The sequence below is a fragment of the Sander vitreus genome, chromosome 14 (genome assembly GCF_031162955.1).
Source record: "Sander vitreus isolate 19-12246 chromosome 14, sanVit1, whole genome shotgun sequence".
Taxonomy (NCBI): Eukaryota; Metazoa; Chordata; class Actinopteri; order Perciformes; family Percidae; genus Sander; species Sander vitreus.
In genome coordinates, this window is record NC_135868.1 from 18,977,791 (window position 1) to 19,003,589 (window position 25,799).

At 42.0% G+C, this 25,799-nt stretch overlaps 3 protein-coding genes and 2 long non-coding RNA genes across 9 annotated transcripts; 2 read left to right on the forward strand and 3 right to left on the reverse strand.

The window, feature by feature from the left end:
* Nucleotides 1-1,273: 1,273 nt before the first annotated feature.
* LOC144528947 (homeobox protein Hox-A2a) lies at nt 1,274-4,527 on the reverse strand. Of its 3 annotated transcripts, none has more exons than XM_078267844.1 (3): nt 3,626-4,527; nt 2,935-3,136; nt 1,274-2,331 (listed from the first exon to the last, which is right to left on the reverse strand). In XM_078267844.1, the coding sequence occupies exons 2-3, from the start codon at nt 3,023-3,025 to the stop codon at nt 1,607-1,609; spliced, it is 816 nt and encodes a 271-aa protein (XP_078123970.1). In that variant the 5' UTR covers nt 3,026-3,136; nt 3,626-4,527; the 3' UTR covers nt 1,274-1,606. The 3 variants fall into 3 exon arrangements, with proteins under 3 accessions (XP_078123970.1, XP_078123969.1, XP_078123968.1); XM_078267843.1 differs by having other exon boundaries at nt 3,511-4,527; XM_078267842.1 differs by having other exon boundaries at nt 2,935-4,527.
* LOC144528950 (uncharacterized) lies at nt 4,511-6,583 on the forward strand. Its single transcript, XR_013502947.1, has 2 exons — nt 4,511-5,120; nt 5,237-6,583. It is a non-coding gene; the product is annotated as an uncharacterized LOC144528950 (long non-coding RNA).
* A 621-nt stretch (nt 6,584-7,204) lies between these two features.
* hoxa3a (homeobox A3a) lies at nt 7,205-18,091 on the reverse strand. Of its 3 annotated transcripts, none has more exons than XM_078267841.1 (4): nt 18,009-18,091; nt 15,723-15,783; nt 11,343-11,919; nt 7,205-8,588 (listed from the first exon to the last, which is right to left on the reverse strand). In XM_078267841.1, the coding sequence occupies exons 3-4, from the start codon at nt 11,800-11,802 to the stop codon at nt 7,798-7,800; spliced, it is 1,251 nt and encodes a 416-aa protein (XP_078123967.1). In that variant the 5' UTR covers nt 11,803-11,919; nt 15,723-15,783; nt 18,009-18,091; the 3' UTR covers nt 7,205-7,797. The 3 variants fall into 3 exon arrangements, with proteins under 3 accessions (XP_078123967.1, XP_078123966.1, XP_078123965.1); XM_078267840.1 differs by lacking the exon at nt 18,009-18,091 and adding an exon at nt 17,123-17,730; XM_078267839.1 differs by lacking the exons at nt 15,723-15,783; nt 18,009-18,091 and adding an exon at nt 13,908-14,298.
* LOC144528949 (uncharacterized) lies at nt 14,467-19,383 on the forward strand. The gene is made up of 2 exons (XR_013502946.1): nt 14,467-14,969; nt 18,778-19,383. It is a non-coding gene; the product is annotated as an uncharacterized LOC144528949 (long non-coding RNA).
* A 2,696-nt stretch (nt 19,384-22,079) lies between these two features.
* hoxa4a (homeobox A4a) lies at nt 22,080-24,278 on the reverse strand. Its single transcript, XM_078267845.1, has 2 exons — nt 23,754-24,278; nt 22,080-23,220 (listed from the first exon to the last, which is right to left on the reverse strand). Exons 1-2 carry the CDS (start codon nt 24,169-24,171, stop codon nt 22,892-22,894), a joined length of 747 nt encoding a protein of 248 aa, XP_078123971.1. The 5' UTR covers nt 24,172-24,278; the 3' UTR covers nt 22,080-22,891.
* Between the last annotated feature and the right edge of the window lie 1,521 nt (nt 24,279-25,799).

Genomic DNA, 25,799 nt, shown 5'->3' on the forward strand with positions numbered 1-25,799 from the left:
AGAGTTGGTGAATCGATCCGTGCAGCCCGGTTGTTCTTGCTGTTCTCACACACAAAGCTGCTAAAGCGGATATTGAGTCAAGTTGTGCATGAGCTAATAACCGATTCACATATATCATCTCAAGTGCAATACAATAGAGCAAGACCATTCATAATCCCTATATTGAACTTCAAGACTTCATTTGAACTGCTTCAATAATGTTGTAAAATCTCCCCAAAACTCACAAACTCTCCAGATAAAGTAAGCCAGATATTGCATAATGCTCCTCTCTCTGCAGCTATAAATAGTAAATGTGTGTCTGATAAATTACATCTAGTCCAGAAGTAGTCTGTTTTGAGTTTGGGCTACTTTTAACGCACGGGGAAAGAGTGCAGCCTCATAACCTGAGCAGCCTGCTACTGCATGCTGCCGCTGTCCCCGAGCCAGAGCCGTGTTTAAACAAGCTATAAAAATGAATTATTACCAAACGCATGCAGAGACTCAGCCCTCTTTTAGCACAGGAATTGGGGAGTCCTGTATGAAAATGTGAGTGGGGTTTTATTTGTGCACATTACACCACAATTGGTCTCCTTAATGTCCGTCTCATTCATGCCACGGAGTGATTTATGAGCTCCTGAAGGCAAACATGGCTCGGGTATTTGCCTGTGCAACATGCACACAATGTTAAGAGCCCTGCCATGCTAAGATCCGTGCTGGAGTGTTTGCTTTTACTCTCCAAAGTATGATGTTTGAAGGTGAAGATAAAAAATAATCTGCATTAGGGTTTATGTAGGCATGCTTGAAATAGTGTGTAAATCTATTAAAAAAAAATCTAAAGAAAGAAAAAATCTAAAGTATTTTCAGCAAAACAAATGCTGCTATTTTGCATGAAGAATTAGTTAATGAACTGCTAATTAGCAGATATTTAAAAGTAATTTTACTACATTAAAAAGTTAGATCAAAGTTTGAAAATAACATAATTAACTGCCATTGCATTAAATTCATAAAAAGGCAAAAATATGTTTCAGTTAAACTATTTAAAACAATCCGCATTATGTTGACAATAAATTCTACAATAAAAGTACATTTGAATCATGTGTGTGTCTTCACAACTCAACGCGGGCTAGGCTATTTATATTCATTGCCAACCTGTTGTGAAATTTGCATAACGTCTCTATCTTTTTTTTGTTGTTGTTGCTCTACTTCGTTTATTTTGCATATTCTCACTATGAATAATTCAAGCAAAAATATGCAGTGTCAAGCATGCAAGAAACGACTCAAAACACCAGAAAAAAAGGATTGTAGCAAGTTAATTGTATTCTAACAAAAATATCCAAGACATTGGAAGCTATACAAAAATAAAATGACCAGGTTCCATAGGCCTAATATTGTATAATTATTCACATACACTCATAATTTCCATTCCAAGAGATCAATTTCTTATGGCAATTCCAAGCCACGTTTGAGTAGAGCTATTTCAGTGATTTCATTTCATCCTTACCTTGTATTAATCGCCAAGTCAAATATCAACAGAATAAATGTGCCGAATATACAAATAACATCAGAGTTAATACCATTGTAGCCTGATCTTTATTGTCCCGAAAAAAGCTATTGTGATTGATTTCAGTTAATAGTTCAGATGCTGCAGGTCGATTGTGGTTAGGGACTCCGAGAAAAAATAGAAACTGTCCGTAGAAATGTCCACGGGGCTGTCCAGAGACTCTGACAAGCTCGGCGAGGCTGCATCGGAGAGCTGTAGGCAGGAATCCGAAGAGAAAGCTTGAAAATCGTGTATAGAAACATCCAGGGCCGGGGGACTGTCGCTATTGTCCGGGCCAGATGCCGAGCCTGGGCCCATTGTTGACATGCAGCCCGGAACAGTGGGTGACGGGTTGGGAAAATGTTTCAGATTTTTGTCATTGCTGTTCAGCGGCGCAGCAGCAAAGCTCATGGACTCGCCATTGTGGAGCTGCTGTGTGGAGCTAAGAGAGTTGTTCTGAAAGGAGCACGTATCTCTCTCCAGCAGGGCCCCGCTCCGCTCGTACAGGGGGCCCTCGTCCTCCTCGTCGCTGTGGATGCAGTCCTCGGCGCCCGGCCCTTTCTCCTCCCCGTTGTGGTTCTCCTTGCTCTGGGTCTGTCGCTTGTGCTTCATGCGCCGGTTTTGGAACCAGACTTTGACCTGCCTCTCGGTCAGGTCCAGCAAGGCCGCTATTTCCACTCTCCTTGGCCGGCACAGATACTTGTTGAAGTGGAACTCCTTCTCCAGCTCCAGCAGCTGTGTGTTGGTGTACGCTGTCCTTAGCCGACGGGAGCCCCCTCCTCCCCCAGCACTCTCAACAATCTCAGGCGAGCCTGGAAAATAAGCATCACGGTAGCATGGGATTAAAAACGCAAGAATCAACAGTTACATAACCCCGCTGGCCGTGAATCTCACATTATGGCTATCACAAAACACTAGAGAGTGGCTCACAATATGCTGCAGCAAAATGGCCGCTGGAGCTACTGACCCAACCTTGTAGCCTGTACACCTTTTATCCAAAAATCATTACAGCATAAAGATACTCATCAGATTGTTTTACACATAAAATAACGTCCTTCATGAGTGTGAAGCAAACACAGTGCACTAAAGGCAGTGAGGTCCAGGCTGGTGTGGGATACTAATGAATGCTCCAGCTGCCCTCCTCGGCAACGGCACTCCATCACTCTTCATTACTGTCACACATCAAAACTCTGCTACGGCTAGGGGAATAAATCATCTTACATCACCAAACTTTACCCAAACTTTTTTTCTTGCTTCATACACTATCACAGAATATCCATAAATCTATCAGAATAAAACGTGTCTAAGCCTATTTGTTTTCCTTTTTTTAGGAAAGGCCTGCGCACTGAGCTACAATTTAGCAACAGATAGTAAACACTTTCACAGTAAACTTCCCGTGTTTTGAAATCACCCACCTTTTGGAGAAAAGCACACAGGTCCATTGGAGATGGTGGTAGCGGTGGAGGTCGGCAGGTGGTTCCTTTTGGAGGCTTTCTTCTCCCGCATCCAGGGGTACTCCGGGGGTAAGGAGGCGGTGGGCAGCGAGCTGCATCCGTCGGGGCTGTGTCTGGGCCGGCCGTGCCGCGGATGGCTGCCCGGATTCAGGCTGGGAATGGTCTGCTCAAAGGGAGGAGGAATCAGTGTCGAGCGTGAAAGCGTCGAGCTCTTGATTGATGAACTTTGAAATGAATCAGCGACAGGGGGGAAAGATGTCAGGCACTCAGCAAGCGACGGCTGACTATTGATAAAACCGCTCTCTCGCTCGAATTCGTAATTCATCTCCGCTCCCTGAGAGCCGAGGAAAGTTTGCACGCGTATTTTTATAAATGTTGCGGCTCAGTGAGGACGAGAAAGAAAAAATCATTAAAAAATCTCCTGGTGGTTTTTCTTATATCACTGATTACGGCCGTATGGGGACCGAGCTACTATTAAACTATTGAATTCATGGAGACAAGGTTGAAATTGGACCGAATTGCCTGTCACATGATTACCTCTGCCCAATGACAATTTGGGGTTTAATCAAAAGGAGCCACTGTCTGCCTGATTGATCCAAAAACTCTGATGAAGAACGCCTCGCTCAGCTGGAGGACGACTGTTTTTATTTACATATTTGTCCGCTCAGTTTATCCTCCTCTCGCCCTTCCAGTCCAGTCCACTAAGCTACAAAATGTGTTTTTTAAGAATGGCTGACGCTCACTATTACAGGGAAGGAGCCCAGCCTAGGGTGCGCGGATTCGTGCACTCCTTTCTCGTATTGTTTGAGGATGTCAGTCGAGAACGCCCCCACCACACTTACACACACACACACACACACACACACACACACACACCATTCCAGTAGCTTTTATATAGGCAAGATCCAGGCTTCAGAGGTGAAAAAAAACCATAACCCAAAAATTGATATTGAGACTTCTAGACAGAAACAAACCATAACAACACAGTCTGCTTAGTGAGTGTGGACTCCTGAGTGCATGTGATTTTTCAAAGATGCATAACAATGAAATATGCAGTGCATCCATTAACATGTGTTACAATAAAATGCCCATCCATTAAGTTAATACTGACAAATATGGCACGTTCACACCATTTCATCCCGTAACAGCTGTTTAACATTTACAGATCCGGTCCAGAAACATGTAAAAAGATACACACGCATGTATGCATGTGCACTCACAAACATTGTTTTTTTTATAGGCTATTTATGTGGCCTCTATAGATATGCTATATACGCACATGGAATTTTCGTTTATTCCACAAAAGGTAGCTTTAATAACGAGGTCATCCGCGCCCATGTGCGTGCACAAACCTACAAACACTAGGTTAAACACAAAAACCCTTTCTTTTGGGATTAGTAATAGTCACATTTTTCGATAACCAAAAGCTGATATAATTGGTACCTTATTTTAAATATGATCTTACTATTTAGAATGGTTTCATGCTTATGTTAAGAGTGGACAACCTCAAGGCTAAACCAAGGTTTACTTGGAGGGCAGTAGCTACAATGCTGAGAAAGGCATCTCACTGTATTGCCAGCATCATTTCTACCTGAAACTGCAATGAAGCAAAAGCCGTCACGTTTCCAATCGACCATTTAGAATGAATCCATTTGCAGAGTTATTATGTAAGTGGAATTGTTATTGAATGGCGCTTCCCTGCAGGGTTTGGGTTTATGGACCTTCCAGCATGTTCTGTGAAAGCCACATTTGGAATGTTTTTCGTTAAGCAGTACATGTTATATTTTCATTCCAAAAAATAGTATGGCTTGGTGAGTAAGAGAGAGGAAGAAGAGAAGTGGTAGGCCTCTCTCAGTTTGTTGCTTATATACCAAACAAAGAGTCCTGGAAGCCTGTGCGCGATCAATCTTACTCGCCAAAAGGTCTGACAGCTCGGTGCCCTCACAACACATTTAAGGCTTCTTACTCTCCCCCGGATCAAATGCAGCCAGGAAGCGGCGAGAAACACTGGCCACTCAGATTAGAACCAGTTTCTCCTCGCAGTTGTAGCCGGGCTGTCGCTGGAGGGATATTATAAAAGATAAATAAGAATACAGCTACACAAGATGCGACCATTTCCTTTTTGAGGAAACTGTAATGCGCCAATGGTGAGTAAGGTGAGGCAGCTTCTCCACCTGCCTTTTATCTTTGAATTGTGAATGCATTTACAAAAATACATGTATTTTTGTAAATACATGTAAATGTATTTTTGTCGTTTTGGTAGACATGCAGGTTTATGAGCAGACCAGACCGTGTGGTGAAGGACAGAGTTGCTAGGAGAAGAGATGGATGGCTTTTTTTGGAATTACGCACAGGCTTTGTGTGCAAGGAAAAGAGTGGGTGGCGGCATTTAGTGGACCCCAGCCTGTTCTACACTCTTGTCTTTACAGCAGGATTGATTTAGGACCACTTTCCCACGGATGGAAATGCAATGAAAGATACAAATCTTCTGGTTCAGTTAAAACTTTTGTATGTGCTACCTGTGTATGGCGCATATGGGTCAAATCAGTGTCTTGCTGTGTATGCGTGTGCATGTGTGCGAGTGTATCTGTGTGTGTGTGTGTGTGTGTGTGTGTGTGTGTGTGTGTGTGTGTGTGTGTGTGTGTGTGTGTGAGTGAGTGAGTGTGTGTATGTGTGTGTCTGTGTTGGATGCAGAAATACTCAGTGCATCAGCTTTTCTTTTCTTTTTTCTTTTTTTTTACTGTGACACACCATGGTTCAATTGTTCTAGGTTTCCCTGCTAACCATATGTCAGGGGTAGTAATGTTCATGCCCTCTCATATCAATCACATTGGGCTGAAAATTATTTCTTGTGAGAACAAATAATACTGCAGTTGCACAAAGGAATAACATAATCACAAAGTGTAAACATGGTACAAAAAGGTTTTGGTAATTTGATGAGAAAAGTAAAAAAAAAAGTCTTTGAGCACCGTAAAGAAAACATTAGCATTTTTCCTGAAAAAAAGACAAAACAATATAGGCATTTTAGCTCCATGTGTGCATGTACTCTACTTTTCCAGCAATGCTAGTACTTACTGCAAACAATTAATAATTCAAATATAAATATCACTTCTAATGCAGGCCCTTCATTTTTAACAAAATACACAAAGGAATTCACTGCCGTTTTTCAGCTTTCCACTGATAATTTGCTTTGCTGTAACCATCCACACAACCGGGGCTTTTCGTGTTGAACTAGCTTTACGCTGGCATCTGCAAATATGTAATATAATGAGACAAATCAGCCCCGTTACGATTCTACTTCAGCCTGTATCCTCTCTGACCGCATTTGACTGACTAAACATATCAGGAAATTATTTTTCAAACGATTTCTCATTTAGCTTGTTGTCTTCTTGCAGAATCTTCAGAAGGGCCCGGTGACATTTTTATTATTATGGATGTGCCCACGCAGATGAGAGGAGGGAAGAAGGCCACCCGAGTGTTTCCTTCACAAGTAGCTTTGATTTAATATTTGAATGTATCTGCGGGCATTTCCCTTTCTGTTATTGAATATGAAATATAGCTACTGGTTTTAAATTGTTTTGTATGCATAAATATTATACCAATATATAGATTTAGCAATGATCAACCATGGTTCATTATTTAGCCTAACTATTAACATTGTATTGTCTCTTATATTGCCAATTGTCTAAAAATGTTTTTTCTTTTTCTTTTTGTTATTACCTCTACTACAATTATTTACCGTCATGAAATATAGGCTATAAGAATACTGATATGTAAGAATTGCAAAACTAGAAATATATTTTGACATTTTTATTTAGAAAACTGTATTGTGTTTAATTTTGTGATCATGTGAAATGCTTCTGATGTGTCTAAATTAAAACTGCAATATTTGCTTGAATTATATTTCAATTATTTTATTTATTTCTTCAAACTGGAGCAGCGTGGAATGTATGACATCGAAAAAGAAAATTAATGTCGGGTTTCTTTTTTCTTCAACAAAGAAACTGCTAATGTGTGTCCTTCTTTCCAGCCTTATTGCATGACTGATTGATTTTACATTTGCTGAGAAAATAAAAACACCACCTCGGAGAAGAAAAAATGGAAACATAATAGCAACATGATGTGCTGCTGCTGCTGCTGAGGAGCTTCTGCAGACGGCATGTATGGGCTGGAAAGAAGCCGAGACGCTAATTTTCTACCAATCTGTCCCCACACAAAGATTGCAGAGGTGTCAAATAATACTAAAGGACTCTTTTATCTTAACACCGAACAAAATAAATAACATTAGAAAGTCCAATAGAACAACACAAGCAAGGGAGGTTGCGTGTAAGCTAGTGACCCTTGTTTCTGAAAATGTATTTTCCTCATAATCCCAACTCGTGGCTCTAGAAGGATCCTTTCACAAGTGCAACAAAATGCAAAACATAATTCATCAATTGCGGATAAATAAAAAGACGGACAATTTCACATTAAAAATGAATAACATATGTTCATAATACCCTGTTTGAGTTTCAATTTTTAAACAATATTTAAAAAAAAAAAAAGATTAAATAGGCCTATACTGTGCCCCCCTCCCTCCCACTCTAGACGTCCTACAGCCCATATAAAGGTCTTTGTGAGACAATGACACGAGCAAATAGAGAAAAATTCAAGCAAGTCGTGGTTATTTATCCTACGCTACTTCACACATTAAACTATAGAAAACATAAACAAAAGAAGAGAGAGAAGTGGGAGCCGTGAGGAGGCGAAGAAACAAAGCAGTAATGTGTCTGGAGTCTGGAGGTGGATAAGACAATGGGCGGAGTGATCCGGGCAGCGCAACCGCTACAGATGCGTCAGTTTGGGCGCTTCCTGGATTCTTCCCTGAGAGTAGTGCGACGTTAGGTCTGTGTACGTCGGTGTCGGATCACACACTCCGTGTTGCTGACTGTGGCCCATTGTGATTGCTCCATTATAGTCCATATTTGCGGACGGAGGGTGCGGGAGATGGGTCAGACCGAAAACGGAGGTCCCAGAATTGGGCATTGAGTCGATGTAACCTCCGCCGACATAAACAGGGCTGCCCTGCATGTGAGTCCCGTAGTTGCCATTGCCTTGGAGAGGATGCGCGTCATATTCGGGCGTGGCCGAGTCGGTCCCGGCATATCTCTTCTGGGAGGGCGGGCAGTTGTTGAGGGAGCTGTTCAAAGGAGGGGGATATGACGTAGCCATACCATATGCATTTTGATGAGGTTTATTGTAAGACGTCGGCGACTGGGATTCGTAAGGTACACTGTTTACAAGAGAATGCATAGAGTTGAGGTATCCTCCACCACCACCACCGCCAGAGGCCGGGCCCACGGGACTCCGAGGGGACTGTCCGCCAGGGGAAGGCATCATTCCAACACCTTTCTGATCCTTCTTGTATTTCATCCTGCGGTTCTGGAACCAGATTTTGATCTGTCTCTCGGTGAGGTTGAGCAGGTTGGCCATCTCTACCCTCCGGGGTCTGCAGAGGTACCGGTTAAAGTGGAACTCCTTCTCCAGCTCCACTAACTGGGCGCTGGTGTAAGCTGTCCGGGCCCTCTTCGATGCTGCTGACCCCGGAGGACTCTTGTCTCCGGGGCAACTCTCCACTGTCAGGGAGGAAGGGATGAGGATGTCAATCATTAATCCATTACACAGAGAGACAGACAGAGAGAGAGAGAGAGAGAGAGAGAGAGAGAGAGAGAGAGAGAGAGAGAGAGGTACAGAGGCAGATACAGGACAGGGAAAGCAAAACCGTCTGACAACACGCACACAGCTGATAACAGAACTTCCAACCATCAGGAGGGGGTTTACTAGATAAATATGCCCTGCTCCACTACTTTAATGGGGGTTTCATTATCGACTGTTTCTTTCTCCTCCTCTCTCTTTACGTGCGCGTGTTTATGTGTTGCAAACACAAACATAAATCCGCTGCCTGCAAAGCATAAGGGTTATCATGAGGGCTCCATAAGACAATTAACAATCAGTCTATGCACTGTGTCTGGGCACAGCGTCTGTGTGCACGCTACACTAATGTAGGCCTAACTGAAGAATAATAGGTCAATATTAGTAGGTCAATATCTGATATGGAACCAGGTAACCTCAGATTTCCTAGTAAAACATTTTGACCCTCATCTTCCCCCGCAGTCACAGAGTAACACACGCGTAATACAAACACAAGCATTATGTATTCCACAGGGTGTATAAAGCAGCTGGCCCTGCCCTCACTGATAAGCCTCCTCTTCTAAGAAGCTGGAGCTTGGCTGTAGAGTAGCAAGGTGTTGGTCTACTCGCCGCTATGACAGGCGGCCAACACTTAATACATTTCACTACCTGTCGCCCAAACTTGGAGCAAAAGGAATGCAGCATGACATAACCTGACTAATTAGGTTATAACAGAGATGAAAGATAATTTAACACGAGGAATACCCATGTATGTAGGGCAGTCACTAATTAGTGTGCTTATGATTTCATTTTTAAAAGTCTAGTTAACTTGATTTATAAGCTAAAAGACTGATCTGGGAAACGTGTGTTAAGTGAGGGTTATTGTTATCTGCCTGGCGTACGTGCGTAAAACTTGCGTAAAAGGGCTTTTCATAAATGTTAGTACCCTAAACGTGTTGTTAGAACTAATGAAAACCCCTTCCCAAACATAAATCACAATGAAGGGCGACACACATGATTTGCATTTTAAACTCTTAATGCAGAAGGGTACATATAACTTAATTAGACATTTACCTATATATATATTAAAATATTGAGAGGGCCATTATTAGGTAAGCGCTCTGATTTCTTGATTGGGGGTGTTTATTTGCATAAGACCAAACCCAAACTCCCACCCTGACCCACCGAGTTTTCCTCTCATCATAACAACAGGATCTGCACTTGCGTATACGTGCGTAAAGCCTGCGTAAAATGATTTTAAATGCTAGCACTTTTATCAGTCGTTAAACACTAATGGAAACACCTTCCCAACATAAATATTAATACAGGGCGCCACACTGCTTTGCATTTTAGCTCTTACTGTAGACACTACTTATAAGGTAACTGAAAACTTGCCCACTTAATTTACAAAATAGAAAGGTCATAGGAAGATGAGCCTCTAATGCAAACACTCCAAATATAAATTCCCCACTCTGACCCACCAAGTTTTCCTGCAATTAAAGCAGGATATGGCCTGCATACATAAGTAAAAAGGGTTTCCATAGCTATAATGTCAACATGCTGTTAAAAACTAATGGAAAACATTCCCTTAACATAAATTATAATTAAATTAAATTAAAGGCGCCACCTTGCTTTGCATTTTGAACTTTATAGGACACTAACCTATTTAATTTACAACAAAAAAGATAATTGGAAGATGAGCCTCTCTCAATTTTTAAATTGAGTTTATGTAAAGAAAGACGCCAAACTCCCCAACCTGATCCATCAAGTTTTCCTGTCATCCAAACAGCAGGAACTGGCTTGCATATGTGCCTAAAACGTGCCTTAAGAGATAAATAACATGATTTAAAATTAAGCCGCACAACTCAATTTCTTACTGTGGAATACTATATGTAGGACCTACGTTAACCGAAATATTACCCACAGAATTCACAAAATAAGAAGGTCATGGGAAGATGAGCATTGCTGAATTTTTAGGTTGGCTCTTTGTAAATAAACAGCCCCAAACACAAACCCCCCACTCTGACTCACCAAGTTTCCCTCTAATCAAAACAGCAGGACAAACTGAAACAACTGTTGTGCGTGTTTGTTTGTTGTCCCTCCAGGAACATTATGTGATCAGTAGTGATGCGTGTTTACAGTAGGGACAGGTCAGCTGCAGGCCACAAGGACAACAAATGGTGGAATCAACTTCCAATGTTGAGGCACGTATTTCGTCTGCAGTCTATAATCTTATATTGTATTTATAGTATATGTAGCTTACAGTGTGGGGTATCATTTTGGAGAATTTCCAATATGTAAAGTTGGAAACCTTCCAAGAAGACAAAGTTATAAAGGTGATAAAAGTAACACTTGTACATATACTCTGACCGCATATCAGAGGTGTTGATTAAACTCTGTGGCCATTTTTTGGCAGTTCCTGAATAATGTAAGGATCCCCAGAGGGAACTAAATATACATATAATGCAATACCACAAACCACTGACTTGAACATTATAGAGAAAAATGAACACCTCTCTGACACTGGCACAGACAAAAACGGCACATTTAAACCCTCACAGGGGGATTGTCCTGTTGCGGTTTGCACCCCTCCCTCCTATCCCCTTACCTGCCCACCCACCCTCAACAAAACTTATGTAACTCTCTGGTCAGAGGCTATCATGTTATGTGCGTGTCAGTAGTGTTTGGGTTCAAAGTACCTGAACTGGAGCTACTGGTGGGTTTCTGCTTAGTGTTCTGACGGGATTCCTTCATCCAGGGGAAGATCTGTTTGCGTGCGGTAGAGGTCGGCGAGCCGTTCTTGGCACTGGGCTGGTTGGACCCGTTGCTTGTGTTTTGGCTGATAGCACCGGGGGATTGTGAGGGAGGGGGTGGGGCTGACACTGGCACCTGCGGTTGATTGCTTTCGGGATGAACCTTGGACTGCGCCGCCTGAATGGCTGTGGTCCTGTCGCAGCTCTCCGCCATCTCCCCCGGCTTTTGCAGAGCCACGGAGCCGTCAGGAGACTGCAGGGAGCAGGCAGGTCGATGGTACTCACTTTCCACATGAGAGGCCCGGGGATATTGGACCTGATTGGCATCATAACTGAAGCCATTTGCGCTTTGATATGGGTAGCCACTGTAAATTGCGGAGCTGTCGTAGTAGGTTGCCTTTTGCATCTCGCCGTTTCCCAATATTTATTTCAGAAACTGACAGGGTCTTGACACCCTTGTAGAATAACATTGGCACCCCGTGGTCACGTGACGCCTCTCCGCCAATGGCCTCCTCGGGTGAACCTAGGGTTACAAGAAGCACTGTGAGGAGAAGAAATGGTGGCGATCCATCTTACTTTTCAATACAGGCCTGACAGTGGAGACTATGGAAGCAAGATAGGGCCAACAGTTCTGTAGACTATTACCGTTTACCTTATGGCTTACACAGGGCACAAAGGCACGCACTAACCTTGTATTACCATCTGTGCCAAACCACATCAAAACAAAAACCGTTTCAAAAGCATTTCAGATTGCCAAATCAATTTTAGGACCTAACAATAAACTGTATGGCATTTTAAACCCCTGATCTTATTAACAATGCGACTGAATATAGAATTATGGAACGCCTTTTAGAGAAAATGCTGGAGGTAAAAGGGTGCTGTAAGGAAATCTTATTGGCGGGTTACCACACAGGAAAATAATATTTCTGTTATATTGTTATTCTACCAACAGGGCTGTCAACAGTATATCTAATTTGCAATGTAGCAGGTTTCATTCCATGTGGCCCATAAACTTTTAACCCATCTTTGTTTTTCACTTTGAGTAAAAAAATCTTCCTTTAGTAACAGGATAGACCTCAATGTGCTGTGCCTCCCCGGACACCTGACGCAAAGCATTAACAATCGCATTCTCTTCTCTTTCTTTTTTTTTCTCTTTGCATGCTGCAAGATAAATGAAAGGGCCACGAGGAAACCTGAAAAACCGGGCGGGCATCCGTGCATCTCCATGACCACGGTGTGAACCTTTCCTTGCAGGCCCATAAAAATGGCTGCTGTCGGTGCTGTCTGCGCGGCGGCCCGTCGCGGTGATATATGGGGGTCAGTGGGCCGGGACGGCCTGCTCGGAATGAGAGGCCCGGCGAGCAGCCAAGCCCGGTACTCAGGCGGACAGAAACCCGGCATGGCACAGCTAGAGCCTGCTGCTAAACCACCATAATTCGCGCAGGTAACCATGGGGATCAGCCTCTAAAAGATTATTGGGGAAACTATAAACCATAATAGACACAGATCCACGGGTCATCTTGGGGATATCTTTTATGATGTGACATTACTAATGTAATAATGGAATGTTTAATGTGGACTACCGGGGTTTTGACCATTGCCATTAAAAACAGCAAAGTACAATGCATAATAATAATAATAATAATAATAATAATAATAATAATAATAATAGGCGAATAATAATAATAATAATAATACGCTACAATACCTTTAAATAAAAGTACATCATTTTAAATACAAATACAATTTTAACCCGCCCTATTCATTTAGATTTGGTTGTAAAATAATGGAGTTCTTTTGTCTGCACTCTAGATTTGACCCGATCAAGGAAGCAGATCATTTGGAGACTAAACAAAATAAATAAAAACTCAATCAAAAATATTGTATTGAAACCCTAACTTCACATTTTAACAGCTGAAACTATAAGGCCCTGGTGTTATATGTCTTGATAGTACATGTGATCCAACATTAACGATGTTAATAGCCTACTGTAGGCTGCAATAAAAAATATGTCTTGCTGACTGATTTAACATCACTTAGGTGTAGGCTATAGTTCCGGAGCATACATATAATTGGAATTCATTTTTCATAAACTGAGCGCAAAGAAATTAATAGCAAATGTCGACCAACTCTGGGGTTGTGCAGCCGTGCAAAGCAAATCAGTATAAAATGAGCACTGAGCTTGTCCTCAACGCAGCTAAACCGCAGAGTGAAAGAAAGTGTCTTCGCTGTATCTGCACTCACGATGACCTGGAAAAGATATCAGAAAGCTTTGAGGTGTAGCTATATCTCCAGGCGAGCCATTGCGATAGTCATAAAAGACAGAGAAAGAGAGACAAATGACAGACTTTCTGCGCAGCCTTCTGCTCCACGTTAGAGAAATCTTGCTGCCTGACTGTATGTGTGTGAACTCTTCCTGAACCGCGATCTAAGTCATACGGTGATAAATCACCGCGCGACACACAAACTCGGCCATTTACAACCGACGGAGCCTATTTCTGGCCTGCTTACCTTATCCTCTGACGAAGAATGCAGAGCACCAAGCGATATTCTCTCATTCAGCGACGAAGTCGATCAAAGCAGTAATCCAGAGAAAAGTTTAAAAGGCAGGGCTGGCTGGGTGAAGCAGCAGCAGCTGAGTGCGCCCTGCCATGCACCAGGCATTAGCAGCCACAACAAAAAAGGGAAGAGCCTAGAGAACCCCCTTTCCTTTTTTCCTTGTCTTTTTTTCCTACTCGACGTGGATGGGTAAACCGAGATTACGAAAGCAGACGTGAGCAGTCGGGTCAGCGAGATAAGAGTTATCTGGCCTTAAGATTGAATGTATCGTCATGCTGTAGAGCAATGGCCAGGGCTTCATAGCAATATTAAACTCAGCCAAGGCTATGACAGACTATGTGATCCTTCACCAGTACCATGCAGACACCAGTGAACTGCCCCGAACCAGAGCGTCACCATAGACAAAAAAAAATTATGCAAATAAGTAGCGCCTTGGAAAGCCAGTTCAAATCAAGTGGCTGCCTCTCCTCCTCCCCCAACCAAATGAGGTAGTGTGTCTAGAAAAAACAATGCATCGTTACAAATAGCATGGAAGACTATCTCTAAAAAAATGTTTGTTGTTATTATTTATTTCACTTCATGCAGTGGAATTATGAGCCCTGTGGATGAGATGGGGAGAATACAAAGGAATAATCAGCCGCTGACCATGCTGCATTTCAATTTCCATGGCACATAAAGGGCCTCTATCCGCGGTTTAATCATTAACCCACATTTTTGCATATAGTCCTTAATCTTTTGGAACAAGGGACGCGCCATTCCTTTTCATTCCAGCACCAGGTATACTACTGCCTGCATGGCTTCTTGTACGGAGAATACAACACCATATTATTTTAAGATCAGAAAGCACAACAACTTAACATCAAAGCTGCGTTCGATGCGTATCAAGGGAAAAACCCCACCAGGAGCAGGGTGTGAAACATGGGAAGAAGGTTCATCACCAAAAGGCAGAGCGGAGGACATGCAGCGAGGAGCAGGGGAGAAGAGAGCCGGCAGCGGGGGGAATCCCTCTGCATGGTAATGTTGCTCTTTTGCAGCCAAAAGAAAGAATGGGGAGAAAAAAATAGATTTATGACATCTCAGCTTCCCCGGGTTGTAAACACGTCCAGAGCTGAAGCATTCTGCTGCTTTCAGGCTCTGGGACAACATTCAATGACACTATTAAAAAGATAGAACACACGGACGGCGTGGGAGGGTGAGTGGGACAAAAATTCACGCGTGAGGATTTTTTTTTAGCCAACTCGGCTTTTTCTTTTTGAAACCAGAGTAGTCACATCGATAATTATTTACTTCTTTTTGTTTTGCTAAAATGCTGATTCGTCTTTCTCTTTAATTTGGCCCTGAGCTAAGGGTGAAATGTCAGTGAGGTGGTGGACGTATAATGCTGTGCATAATAAGGCTTAAAAAAAATCTAAAATGTTGATGAAAGAAAATCCATTTTTAAAACTTCAGTGCAGTAAACTATAGCATCTACAAGCAGATGGCTTTCACTGAAAGTAGTTTTTGAAAGGAATAAGGCACCGCTCCAAGAGCTGCGATTCCACTCGTCACTTTTATTGTGACAAATTACACCACAAAGACAAGTGGAAGAGAAGGAATTATTGCTCTCGGGCTGGTCATATTGCTGCTACAAGGAAATATACAAGCCATAGGCTGCTTCTCTATCCCTGCGAGTGCGTTGGTGGGCGTGTGTGGTACTTATTAGAAATTGAATAAGGATATCACCATCAAGCATTCATAACACAAATCAATAAAGATATATGGACTTACCGAAGGCAGTTCAAGGTGTGTCGGAGACCGTGCGATGGCCTGGATTTACTTGGCTGGATTTCTGCAATGAGGAATAAACGTTTTCAATTTTTCAGAAGATCATACAACCTTTTAATCTGTTTAGGAAAATATATTAGTGTGGGTTTTATTGTAGAATAGGCGCTACCTATATAGTTAGAAAATGTGATTATAAATAATAAGTCTTGTTATTATTACCTAATTGTTTAGGCCTTATTTTAAAATTAAAGAAACAAAGAAAAGAAAAGAACTGGCAAATAGGCTAACCCCAGTCTAGTAAAATTCGATGCAAACATTTTCAAGATAGTTATTTGGGTCAACTTTTAGATTTAGCAGCAGGCTCCAAGTCTTTGTTTTAAATGAACATTTTTATAGCTATTAAATCATTAAAATCTAGATTCCTTTTAGTTTTTTGCAACAAAATATTATCCAACGTATATTAATCTGTAGGGAAAACAAGACCACAACAAAATTGCATGAATAAAAAGGCAAAATGCAAAAATTCTCCTCAGAAAAAAATAACATCACAACCAAATATTGCTGCCTATCAGCGCAATATCACTAATAACATGAAAATGGGCCTATGCAAATAACGTGTTTGTTGTTTCCCTGCTGGCCGGTAAGCACTTTCTCCACACACGGATCGAATAGTCATTAGCTCTCGCGCACCATCTTCCCCAAGTCCCTGCGCCCATAAATCAAGCAGGAGCGCCGTGACCTCAGCTCAGCCGCGCGGTCCTGGATGGCACTCAGTCTTCCATTATATCCTCGTTTCCCTGGCGGAGCGACACAACCCACCGCTTTCCCCTACTTTTTATGGACCTCATCTTGATGTATCATTTACGCAAAAACACACCATGTTAAGACACGAGATGTTTGGCTTTATAGGACCGGTTGCATCTTGGAGCGGCCGTGCGCTCTGTTTGGGTTTTTTCTTGGAAGCTAATATTTAAATGGCCGCTTTATTTACAAATGATTGTGCAGGCCTATTTTTCCAAATGGCTGCTTATGCTATTAAACATATGAATAAAACGGAAATATTTTATTCTTTGCTGCTCTATTCTAAGTTTACACGGAAACTAATAATGGCTTTATTAGCCTGGGAAGTACACAATGTTACAATGCCCATTTCGTAACGGTTCAGACAAATCCTTCAATCGTTACCTATAAATGCTGTGTGTGTATATTCTGAAGGCATATTTATTATAGTTTCGTTTTATAAGCTATGATGAATATATTAGACATTAACAGATAGGTGAATATCGATAGCGTCTTGGTACATGCCATTTTCTCGCCCTGCAGAAACCCTGGACCCCTATTTTACTGACCTCTGATTCGCTCAGCAATAACTAACGACAGTAATGAACAATCGGCGGAAATACCTCAAAATAAAATCCATCCTCCCAAAGCTTGGGCTCAAACTCTGTCCTCGTGGAAAAACATATCCGTCCGTGACAGCAGTATAATACATCCACAAACCCGGGATCCTCTCTCTTTCAGTCTGCCTCTCTTTTCTTTTTCTCCCCTCGATAAACAAACTACAAAGCCCGGACTCCCATCACGGAAAGTGGGGGTAACCCGCATATAATCAGCATCATATGGCCAGACCGGGGCTCCAGTTTTCTTCCCCGTGCCATAACATCGCGCAGTATTATGCGCCCCGCTCACGTGACGCAACGTCAACTTAAATCCCTTTTATTTGAGCCCGTGAATCATTAATGGAGGCAGTCATTGCCCCTGAGGAGAAACGGATCAGTTTGGAGGGAGAAAAAAGAGGGGTATGTGACACTGCAATGTATCTGGCAGAGGAGCAAGTCTCTCGCAGAGAAGCAGCTTTTCCACGTGTCGCCCATTCAGAGGGAAAGACAGTTTTAAAGTGCCATATATTTGGTGCCTGTTAGCGGCTGAAAGAGCTAATCCTGCCTGTATTATGCTGAGTTTCAAGTACAGCCACAGCTCAGAGCTAGCCTAAAAACCAGAATGGTTTGCACTGCAGCGTGATAATTCGCACTATGTGAGATGGAGAGGGCTTTCCCTACACATACCATTTAAGAGTGGCATAATGATTACTCATCACTCCAGCAAACGTCTTCTCCCTTTTTCTTACAACACAACCAGGGTTATAGAGAGCTTTACTCAATATCGCCCCCGCCGTCCACAATCCCACAGTTTGGTTGTAGTAGCCTACCACTTAATCAGCATTTGGTTCTACGTCAGCATAAGCCTGCATGCCGATGGCCAAATGGGTATAAAATGTCACACATTTACCTGTCCTAAACAAGGAGTGTGCGCGTCCTGGTGGCCGTGAGGGGTGCGTGTCAGTCAGCAGTGAGCGGAAAGTGGAGGTGAGGAAACCAAAGAGTGGCTGCTTGACCCCGCTGATCACTACATGGACCCCCATTCGACCTAAATGCGCTTACGCGTTTCCTATGACCATCTGAATTATGTTGGAAATTATAGGTTTGTGCAAAGGAAGAGTTTTGGAGCTTTGGAAGGGGGCAGGGGGTATAATGGCAAAAGTGCCGACTAAGACTTAATCCTGGTTGCCAAAACCACCATAATATAAACCTATTTCTATCTGAAGAGCGTGGTATGTGTCATGGTAGATATCTAGCTGCCACTCCAGGTATTGCCAAAAGTCCTAGCCCGGAAGAGCTTCTCTATTCTCGGCACCGTTTGGCGCTTGTTTTCCGTCAACACCGAGCAGCGGGCGTGGAAAAATCCCACCACAACTATTAATCATTCGGGGCGGACATAGACAGCATCCCACACCCACACCAGCCTTTGTCTTCTCAAACTACAACTTGAGCGGTAAACTTTTAAAGACAGGAACGGAAGCAGACCAGCTCTTATTAATTCACCTTCAACACTTCTAAAACTGAACAAAGAGGAGGAATATTAATGATCAGGGCTAAAATAATAAGTTTTACGCACATGATTTAGAGGCATGATTACGAAAAGAAGACTATCTTTTGTTAAACAATGTTTGTGTCTGTAAGATGTTATTTTGTTCTCCCTGTTGTTTTTACAATTACAGATGTGGAGCAGTCACTGGGATTTTATGGCTGGACATGGCCGTGCACTGGAAGATAACCCTAGGTTGCCTTTCGCCACGGCACCCGAACTTTTCCCTGACCCGGGCAGGGGCATAGAGAGTCGAGTTGGAAGTTATTTTGGGTTCAAAAACAAGGAGAAGATGGAAACCAAAGGCCCTCAGCTAGTAGCCTACTTGTTTCTTTTTTACTTTTTGTTTCACTTTTTCCAGACTTGCCCTTTGCTTAAAAGTAGTAGCTGACTGATTATGTTTTAAATCTCAACTGTTTTCGCATAAAACAAATGTTTCAGAGTTATTTACACAAATCAAGGCAAATCAATAGAGGCGCAGACGTCTGGATGTTGGCCATATGGGTCCATATCTCACCACACTGTTGACTCTTGAGCTCTTAACAGCCAGGCTTGGGTTACCGGGTTACTTAGACGAAGATAACTCTTTCTGCGAGGTTTACATCGGCCAAGATCAAGGCTAATGCGAATTGCAACGCCTTAAGCCGATTTGGAGACATCTCTAATGGATGCAGACGGACTAGGACAACGTAACGTGTTTGCGTAAAGGTGGTTATAATAAAGCATTTAACAAGTTGAACTTCCTGGCTCTTTTTTATGACTGAAATTGTTCTCTGATCATACCTGATAGGCTTTTGTTCAATAGCTGTCAGATACATTTTGGAGGTAAGTGGAAAATAGCCCATTCACATTAATACTTATTATTATTATTATACACATTGGCACATATAAGGACTTCTGTTAATGTTTAACCTGTGGCTAAATTGACTATTGTGTTCACTCTCATTGAAAGGCTCTTTCAAGCAACAGATCAGCCCTGTGCAATGTTTCTGTTGTTTAAATAGGACGTACTCTCATTTGTATATTCAACAGTGAAATGAATACATGAATACATTACATTTAGTACATTTGCTAACACATAGTAAACGTCCCACTGTCAAAATCCATAAAACAGCAAGAAAGTTTGTTCCATGTTCTTGAGGTAAAGGTTGCAAACATAAATCCAGACTGTTGCTTCTTTTCGTTATTATTAAAATGAAGTGGTACTAAACATGTCCCTGCAGAGATAAAACAAAACAAAAAATAGGTGCAGCTGACACTTTTCTGAGTGTGGTGTAATAGAATCACTTAAAGTTGACATTTATATTAAACAAATTTGCAAAATGATTTAGTCTTTTAAAACATTTAAATGAAGTTTACATTTTATCATCCTAATTTGTCTTGGTTTGAAGATTTAAAAAGTTATGGAAAAATTGACCTGCTGTCCTGTATCATATTCACTGAGAGGTCCAATATGATACATAGTTTGAGTATGGTTTAACGTTTAAGCACAAAATACATACATATATGTAATACATGTACATAGTTTATGCAGATTTAAGTGTTTTGCAATCAAATTAAAAAATAAGATTGTTTGAGTTTAATAAGCAGATTGTATAGCAAGCTCAAAACTCTGCAGAAATAGCTGGAGGACAAATGCACCAGAAGAAACATGAAACGAACTTGCACTTCCGGGATATTTTATAGCAGTTTTTGTAGTTAAATTTAAGAGGTAAAAAAAACAGCCAAATCTACTCACAAGTCATGACGGTCTGTGTCCAGCGGACAGAGTTCTGTCAGGGGAAAAGAGATCTGACTCGCACCCTGCAGAGGATCACTTCAAATGAAAATAAGGCAGATTTTCAGATCTATTTCTGACCCCGGGGTATTCATTATTCAACAAGTCACGTGGACAGGCGAATTAAAATTTCAGTACATTGGAAGTGACCTCTATTCGCGAATCAAATGACTTAAAATCTTGTAATTTAACCAGTTGGCCTTCTTGGAGTCTGCGCAAAACCTGTGCCAATCAGCTTCAACGCCATCTTCTGCACAGCTTCCATGTCTGCAGCAAGTGCTGACCAGAGGGCTGAAGAGTATACGCAAAGACAGGTTTAACATTTCTGCAGGATTCTTTTTTTTTTTAATGCAAACAAAGTAGTGTCGTGAAAGATGCAACAAAAACTGTACCAACAAGGATAGAATACTGTTGGTGTAAATTCTGACTGTGTCTGTCACTCTCTGGCTTTTTCTGTGGGAATTTTGGTTAATGTCAGTTTTATCTAATTTACTATTAAATGCATTGCAAACATATTAATTATGCTATTATTGACATATATATAACCGAAACCATCAGTGCGTAAATATATTGAAAATCATACTAAATTACATGCACAAAGCCAGCATGTTTCAGCTCATATCTGCCCTGTTTACACGGCCTGGCAGGGGTGTTTCTGTGATATATTGCAGAGTAGCTGTCTCTTAAAATAAGTTTGGGGAAATTCATGCCTCAGATTCACACCTAAACACCGTTTTTGTTTACGCGCGGTCTCTGGGTAAATCTTAAATGAGAAGAAAAAGCTCGCGGAGGTCTCAGCACTGATGTATGATCTGAACATTGTGTGTCGAAAGGTCAGGGGTCAGAAGAAGTACTCTGAGCCGGTGATTGGCCAGAGTCGGCAGTGTCCCCTGGTTGAACTCTCTATTGTTTGGAAATAGCAGGTAGTGACCAACACTCACACTCTGGTGCACTAAGGTTGGCTGAGATCTCCTTATAATGGCGAGAAAGAACAATATGCAAGGCCGGATACATTTAACAATTTGGGTATTTGATTCCCGGCTCAGAAGCAAAGCCTGCAACACTGATATCTGCCTCTTAAATTCCAACGAAAATGCGCGCGTTAGTTGAGCATTAAAGGACATAATGCAGTCAGAAACATCTTCACATTTTACGCATTTTGTTGCAGATGGGGGAACGTTTTGTAGGACATACTTCATTCTGAATAGGTTGCCCACCTGAAAATGTTGGAACGGTTTCCCTCTGTGTAAATCTTACTTTAAGAGATACTGCGCAACTTTGCGCACTGAGTAACAAGGTAATAATCTCTGCAAATAACCTCAAATATAGCAAATATATTTTCATTATATTCAGATGAAGTAAAAAAAAAGACAAGTATTATGAGTGTGGCGTAGTAAATTGTCCAATGCTCGGAGTCACAATCACAATTTTACGCACGCATCTCCAAACATTGGATAGCTCATTTAAATGCTTTAAATAGAAGTTTTTAAAAACGTCCACGTAGTGTAATGAAAACAAACACCATGACAATAAAATGTCCGAGTTTGAAAATGCAAGCCCCCAAATTAGGAATCTATTTTTTTAAGAAAGCATGGTTAATACGTGCTTGCTTCAAAAATCAAATCAGTATTTGCGATGACAAAATATCCAAAGCCAAGTCAACCTTATTAAGTGAAGGACATATTTATTTCACAAAGACAGATTGAGCCTACACTAGCCTACATCACAACGGTCATTACTGAGACAAAACACACACAAATATTCACAGTTTAGAACACAGCACAACATGGGACGGACTAGCACAAATAAACCTAGACCTTACAACACTAACAAACAGAATTCTACTTGACGTAATGCTTTCCTTATTGTGCCTTCATTATGATTTGCCTATGTACATTAAATGTATAAGTCACCTGGACTACATTCAACAGTAAACCAACCCACTCAAACACACAAACTACAGTTACTCTGACTGATGCCATACCTCTAAAACAGCCGTCTGGTTTTTTAACAGGCATCTAGAGTCTCACTAAATATCCTTTTCAAGTATATTAGAGCCTTTCATGAGCAATAAAAATAAAATAAAAAATCAATACTCAAAAAACATAGAAGAATGAGTTCAAAATTACTTTTACCTCACTCAATTTAAACTGTAATGATACATTTTTGATCCAAGTCCTGCGTTTGCATGTGCGTTATCCTTCTTTCATAATAATAAACAAATATATAAACACTTCAGTTGCCACCCTGGCAAATAAAGGTGGATTTCAAGCTTATATGAAGAGGGCGAGAACGACCGGAGAGGGAAAGGGTACAAAGGACGTGACAGGGGCCCAATGGCAGAGGCAAGGTGAAAGAGAGAACACCATGTGTGTAAAATACTGAGTATCGGTCCATCAAATTCCACTTGTGATATTTGCCATCTCAGTCTGGATTGGGTTTTTGTGGGATGGAGTTCATTCAGGCACTATTATAGACCTGCGGTGCACGGCGTGGGAACAAGCTGCTGGCCTGTTTTGATCTGCTGCTGCTGGGCCCCCGAGGCTGAGGACGACGCCGAGCTGGAGGAGCGGATCTTGGTGTTGGGAAGCTTGTGCTCCTTCTTCCACTTCATCCTCCGGTTCTGAAACCAGATCTTGACCTGGCGCTCGGACAGACACATGGTGTGCGCAATCTCCACCCGCCTGCGCCGGGTCAGGTACCGGTTGAAGTGGAATTCCTTCTCCAGCTCCAGAGCCTGCTGGCGGGTGTAGGCAGTGCGGGACCTCTTGGGCATTCCTCCAGTGTAATTGGGATTGACTGGAGGAAGAAAAAAAAAAAGCCATACACAGGCAAGCAAGCAGGTGTTACATGCAGGCTGATAGCGTTTATCCCAAACCCATAGTTCCTCCAATGGACACATTAAAAGGTTGAAAAACGATATAACATTACTGGGTTTAGTGGGAAATCACAGCCGCTCTGTTTGTTTTACTCTCTGCCTTGTTACAGTTTACGGACATGACCTTAATGTGGAGATGCCGAATGTACAAGCACTCGCATCCAGGGACATATCAAGCATAGATATGATTAACAAAACAGCGGGGTTGGGTATTACAGTTTGGCTCGGCTCCAGTGGTGGAGGTAGTTTGGGTTAAGAAGCAACAAAGGCGCATGGCCCCGACAGACAAACACAGGCAATAAAATTTACGAGGGTCCTTAATTACCGACCCTGCTGCTCGATAGTCGTAAATTGCTGTTGTAAGGGGTGCTACTAGTGCTGCCTCAATAGGCTTGCGTATGTTCCAGTGGTTGTTTCTCAGTGGTTCTGCTATTTAACCGGGAAGATAACTCACCGTTGTTAACGTGGACCTTTTTCATCCAAGGATAGACCACCGGTTCCTTGCCCTTCGCTACGCCGGGATATACCTCACTGGCGAGGCTGCAGTCTTTGCTGGCGTTTGCCCCTGCGCCACCGTCTGGGGCCGCGGTGAGGCGAGGACCGTGGCTCTGTGGAACCGGTTGCGGCTGGGCGTGATGCCCCTCGCCGAAATCATCGAGTCCGGTGGCGGGAACGTTTCCGTAATCGTAGCCCGATTCCGTATAGTTTGACCTCGGATAGGATGGCTCGTCGTGAAGGGGGAAGCCCGTATCTTTTGGCCGCTCGTAGTAATCACCGGGGTTGGGGATGTATCCGCTCTGCTGATATTCGTCGCATGGAGGAAAGGAAGGCTCGATATAGTTGGAGTTTATCAAGTAGGAACTCATGGTCATTAATTTGTGAAGTGCAACAATACTAATTTTTATCGCGCTGTCGTTTTTCTGATCTCCACAAAACCCTCCTACTCCCTGTCAAATGTACAAAGTTGCCTGGTCACGTGTGGAGCGCCACCAATCACAGCCTGTCCTGTGGGCATCATGTAAACAGGAACCAATGGAAAGCATGGCATTGGTACCACCAACACTGCTCGGACTGGCTTACGTTGATGTTTTCCTTATTAAATCACAGTATATAAAGCAAAACCAATCAACTAACTTGTTTACTGCATGGGGCCAAACTTATTTGGGTGAGGCTTTACTGCATGTGAAAACATCCTCTATAACAGAAACTTGATATGAAATTCAAGCCCTGACAAAATAAAGGTTATCACAAACAAAGGAATATTTGTATTAGTGACGTCAATATCGATTCTTGGAGTTTTAAACGGGATGAATCCTAATAAAGAGATGAACATGGAAACAAAAACTGCCAACACAACAGTAGACACTGTAATGTTGTACATCAGCCTATTCAAATGATCGAAAAAGAAAACTGTGCCCTGACGAGACGCTGCTCTGCGGACAGACAAGCCTGCATAAAAAGTATATGACTTGTGCATCAATGAAACCTGGTGAATACTCGCTTATGACAAAAACAACAGAAAACACTCATCTCTCACATTGCACGCCTGCGTATGCACAATGCCACTTGTTCCTCATTTCATGAGTGGAATTGTGAAAACGGTTGTTTTCTGCAATTTGCCAGGACATAGAAATAATTTCAAGCTATTTTTGCTCTGTGTTTGAACCACATCAAAGTGATCTGGCTCTGATCGCACGGCCATCACGTATTATCAGTTCTCCTATGTGAACTTCCATTGAAAAGAACATCCAAACACTGGCCAGACACTTTCAGGACACGTACCTTACATTAAAGCCACATGCAAACCAAAGCGTAGGATTTTAATCAGCATAGACAATTGACAGTAAGACATACCAGAATTGCCCTGTAAAGCATACACTATCACATCCAATACAATTTTCCAAATCTGATTAAATTTGGAAATATGTATTAAATAAATCTACAAACAATTTTCCAACATTTCAATACAAATATGCAATATCTTAATATGTCTCTCCTGCGTTTCCTTTATTAAAAACAACCAAGACAATAACATTGTTATGTGTTGTAACTAAAATATGTTTTGATGAGAGGGGGTACTAAAAATGTAAAGGAGAAAATATTCTAAGGCATAATAAAGCATAGCAATATCAACATTATTTAATGTAATTATTTTAGGTAATTACGCCTATATATATGTCAATATTTAATAAAAATAAAAATAAAAAAAACCTGCATCTTTCCAAGGGAGAAAATATAAAGTCTCTGACCGTGCTCCTCGTCATCAGCCATCACGTCCAGGTCCTGTTTCCTCCCCATGTCCGAGGTGTCCATGTCCACACTGTATATGTGTCCCAGCAGCTCTTCACAAAGCTGATCCACACTGTCCACGTCAACAAGGCCTCTGCACGAAGAAACAAGAGGCCAAACTTCGGAAATATTGAAAGGTTTCTTTTCTCTCCTTTTTTCTTTTTTTCTGGTCCCCCCCTATTCTATTCGCTCCTCTAAACAGAGATAACTT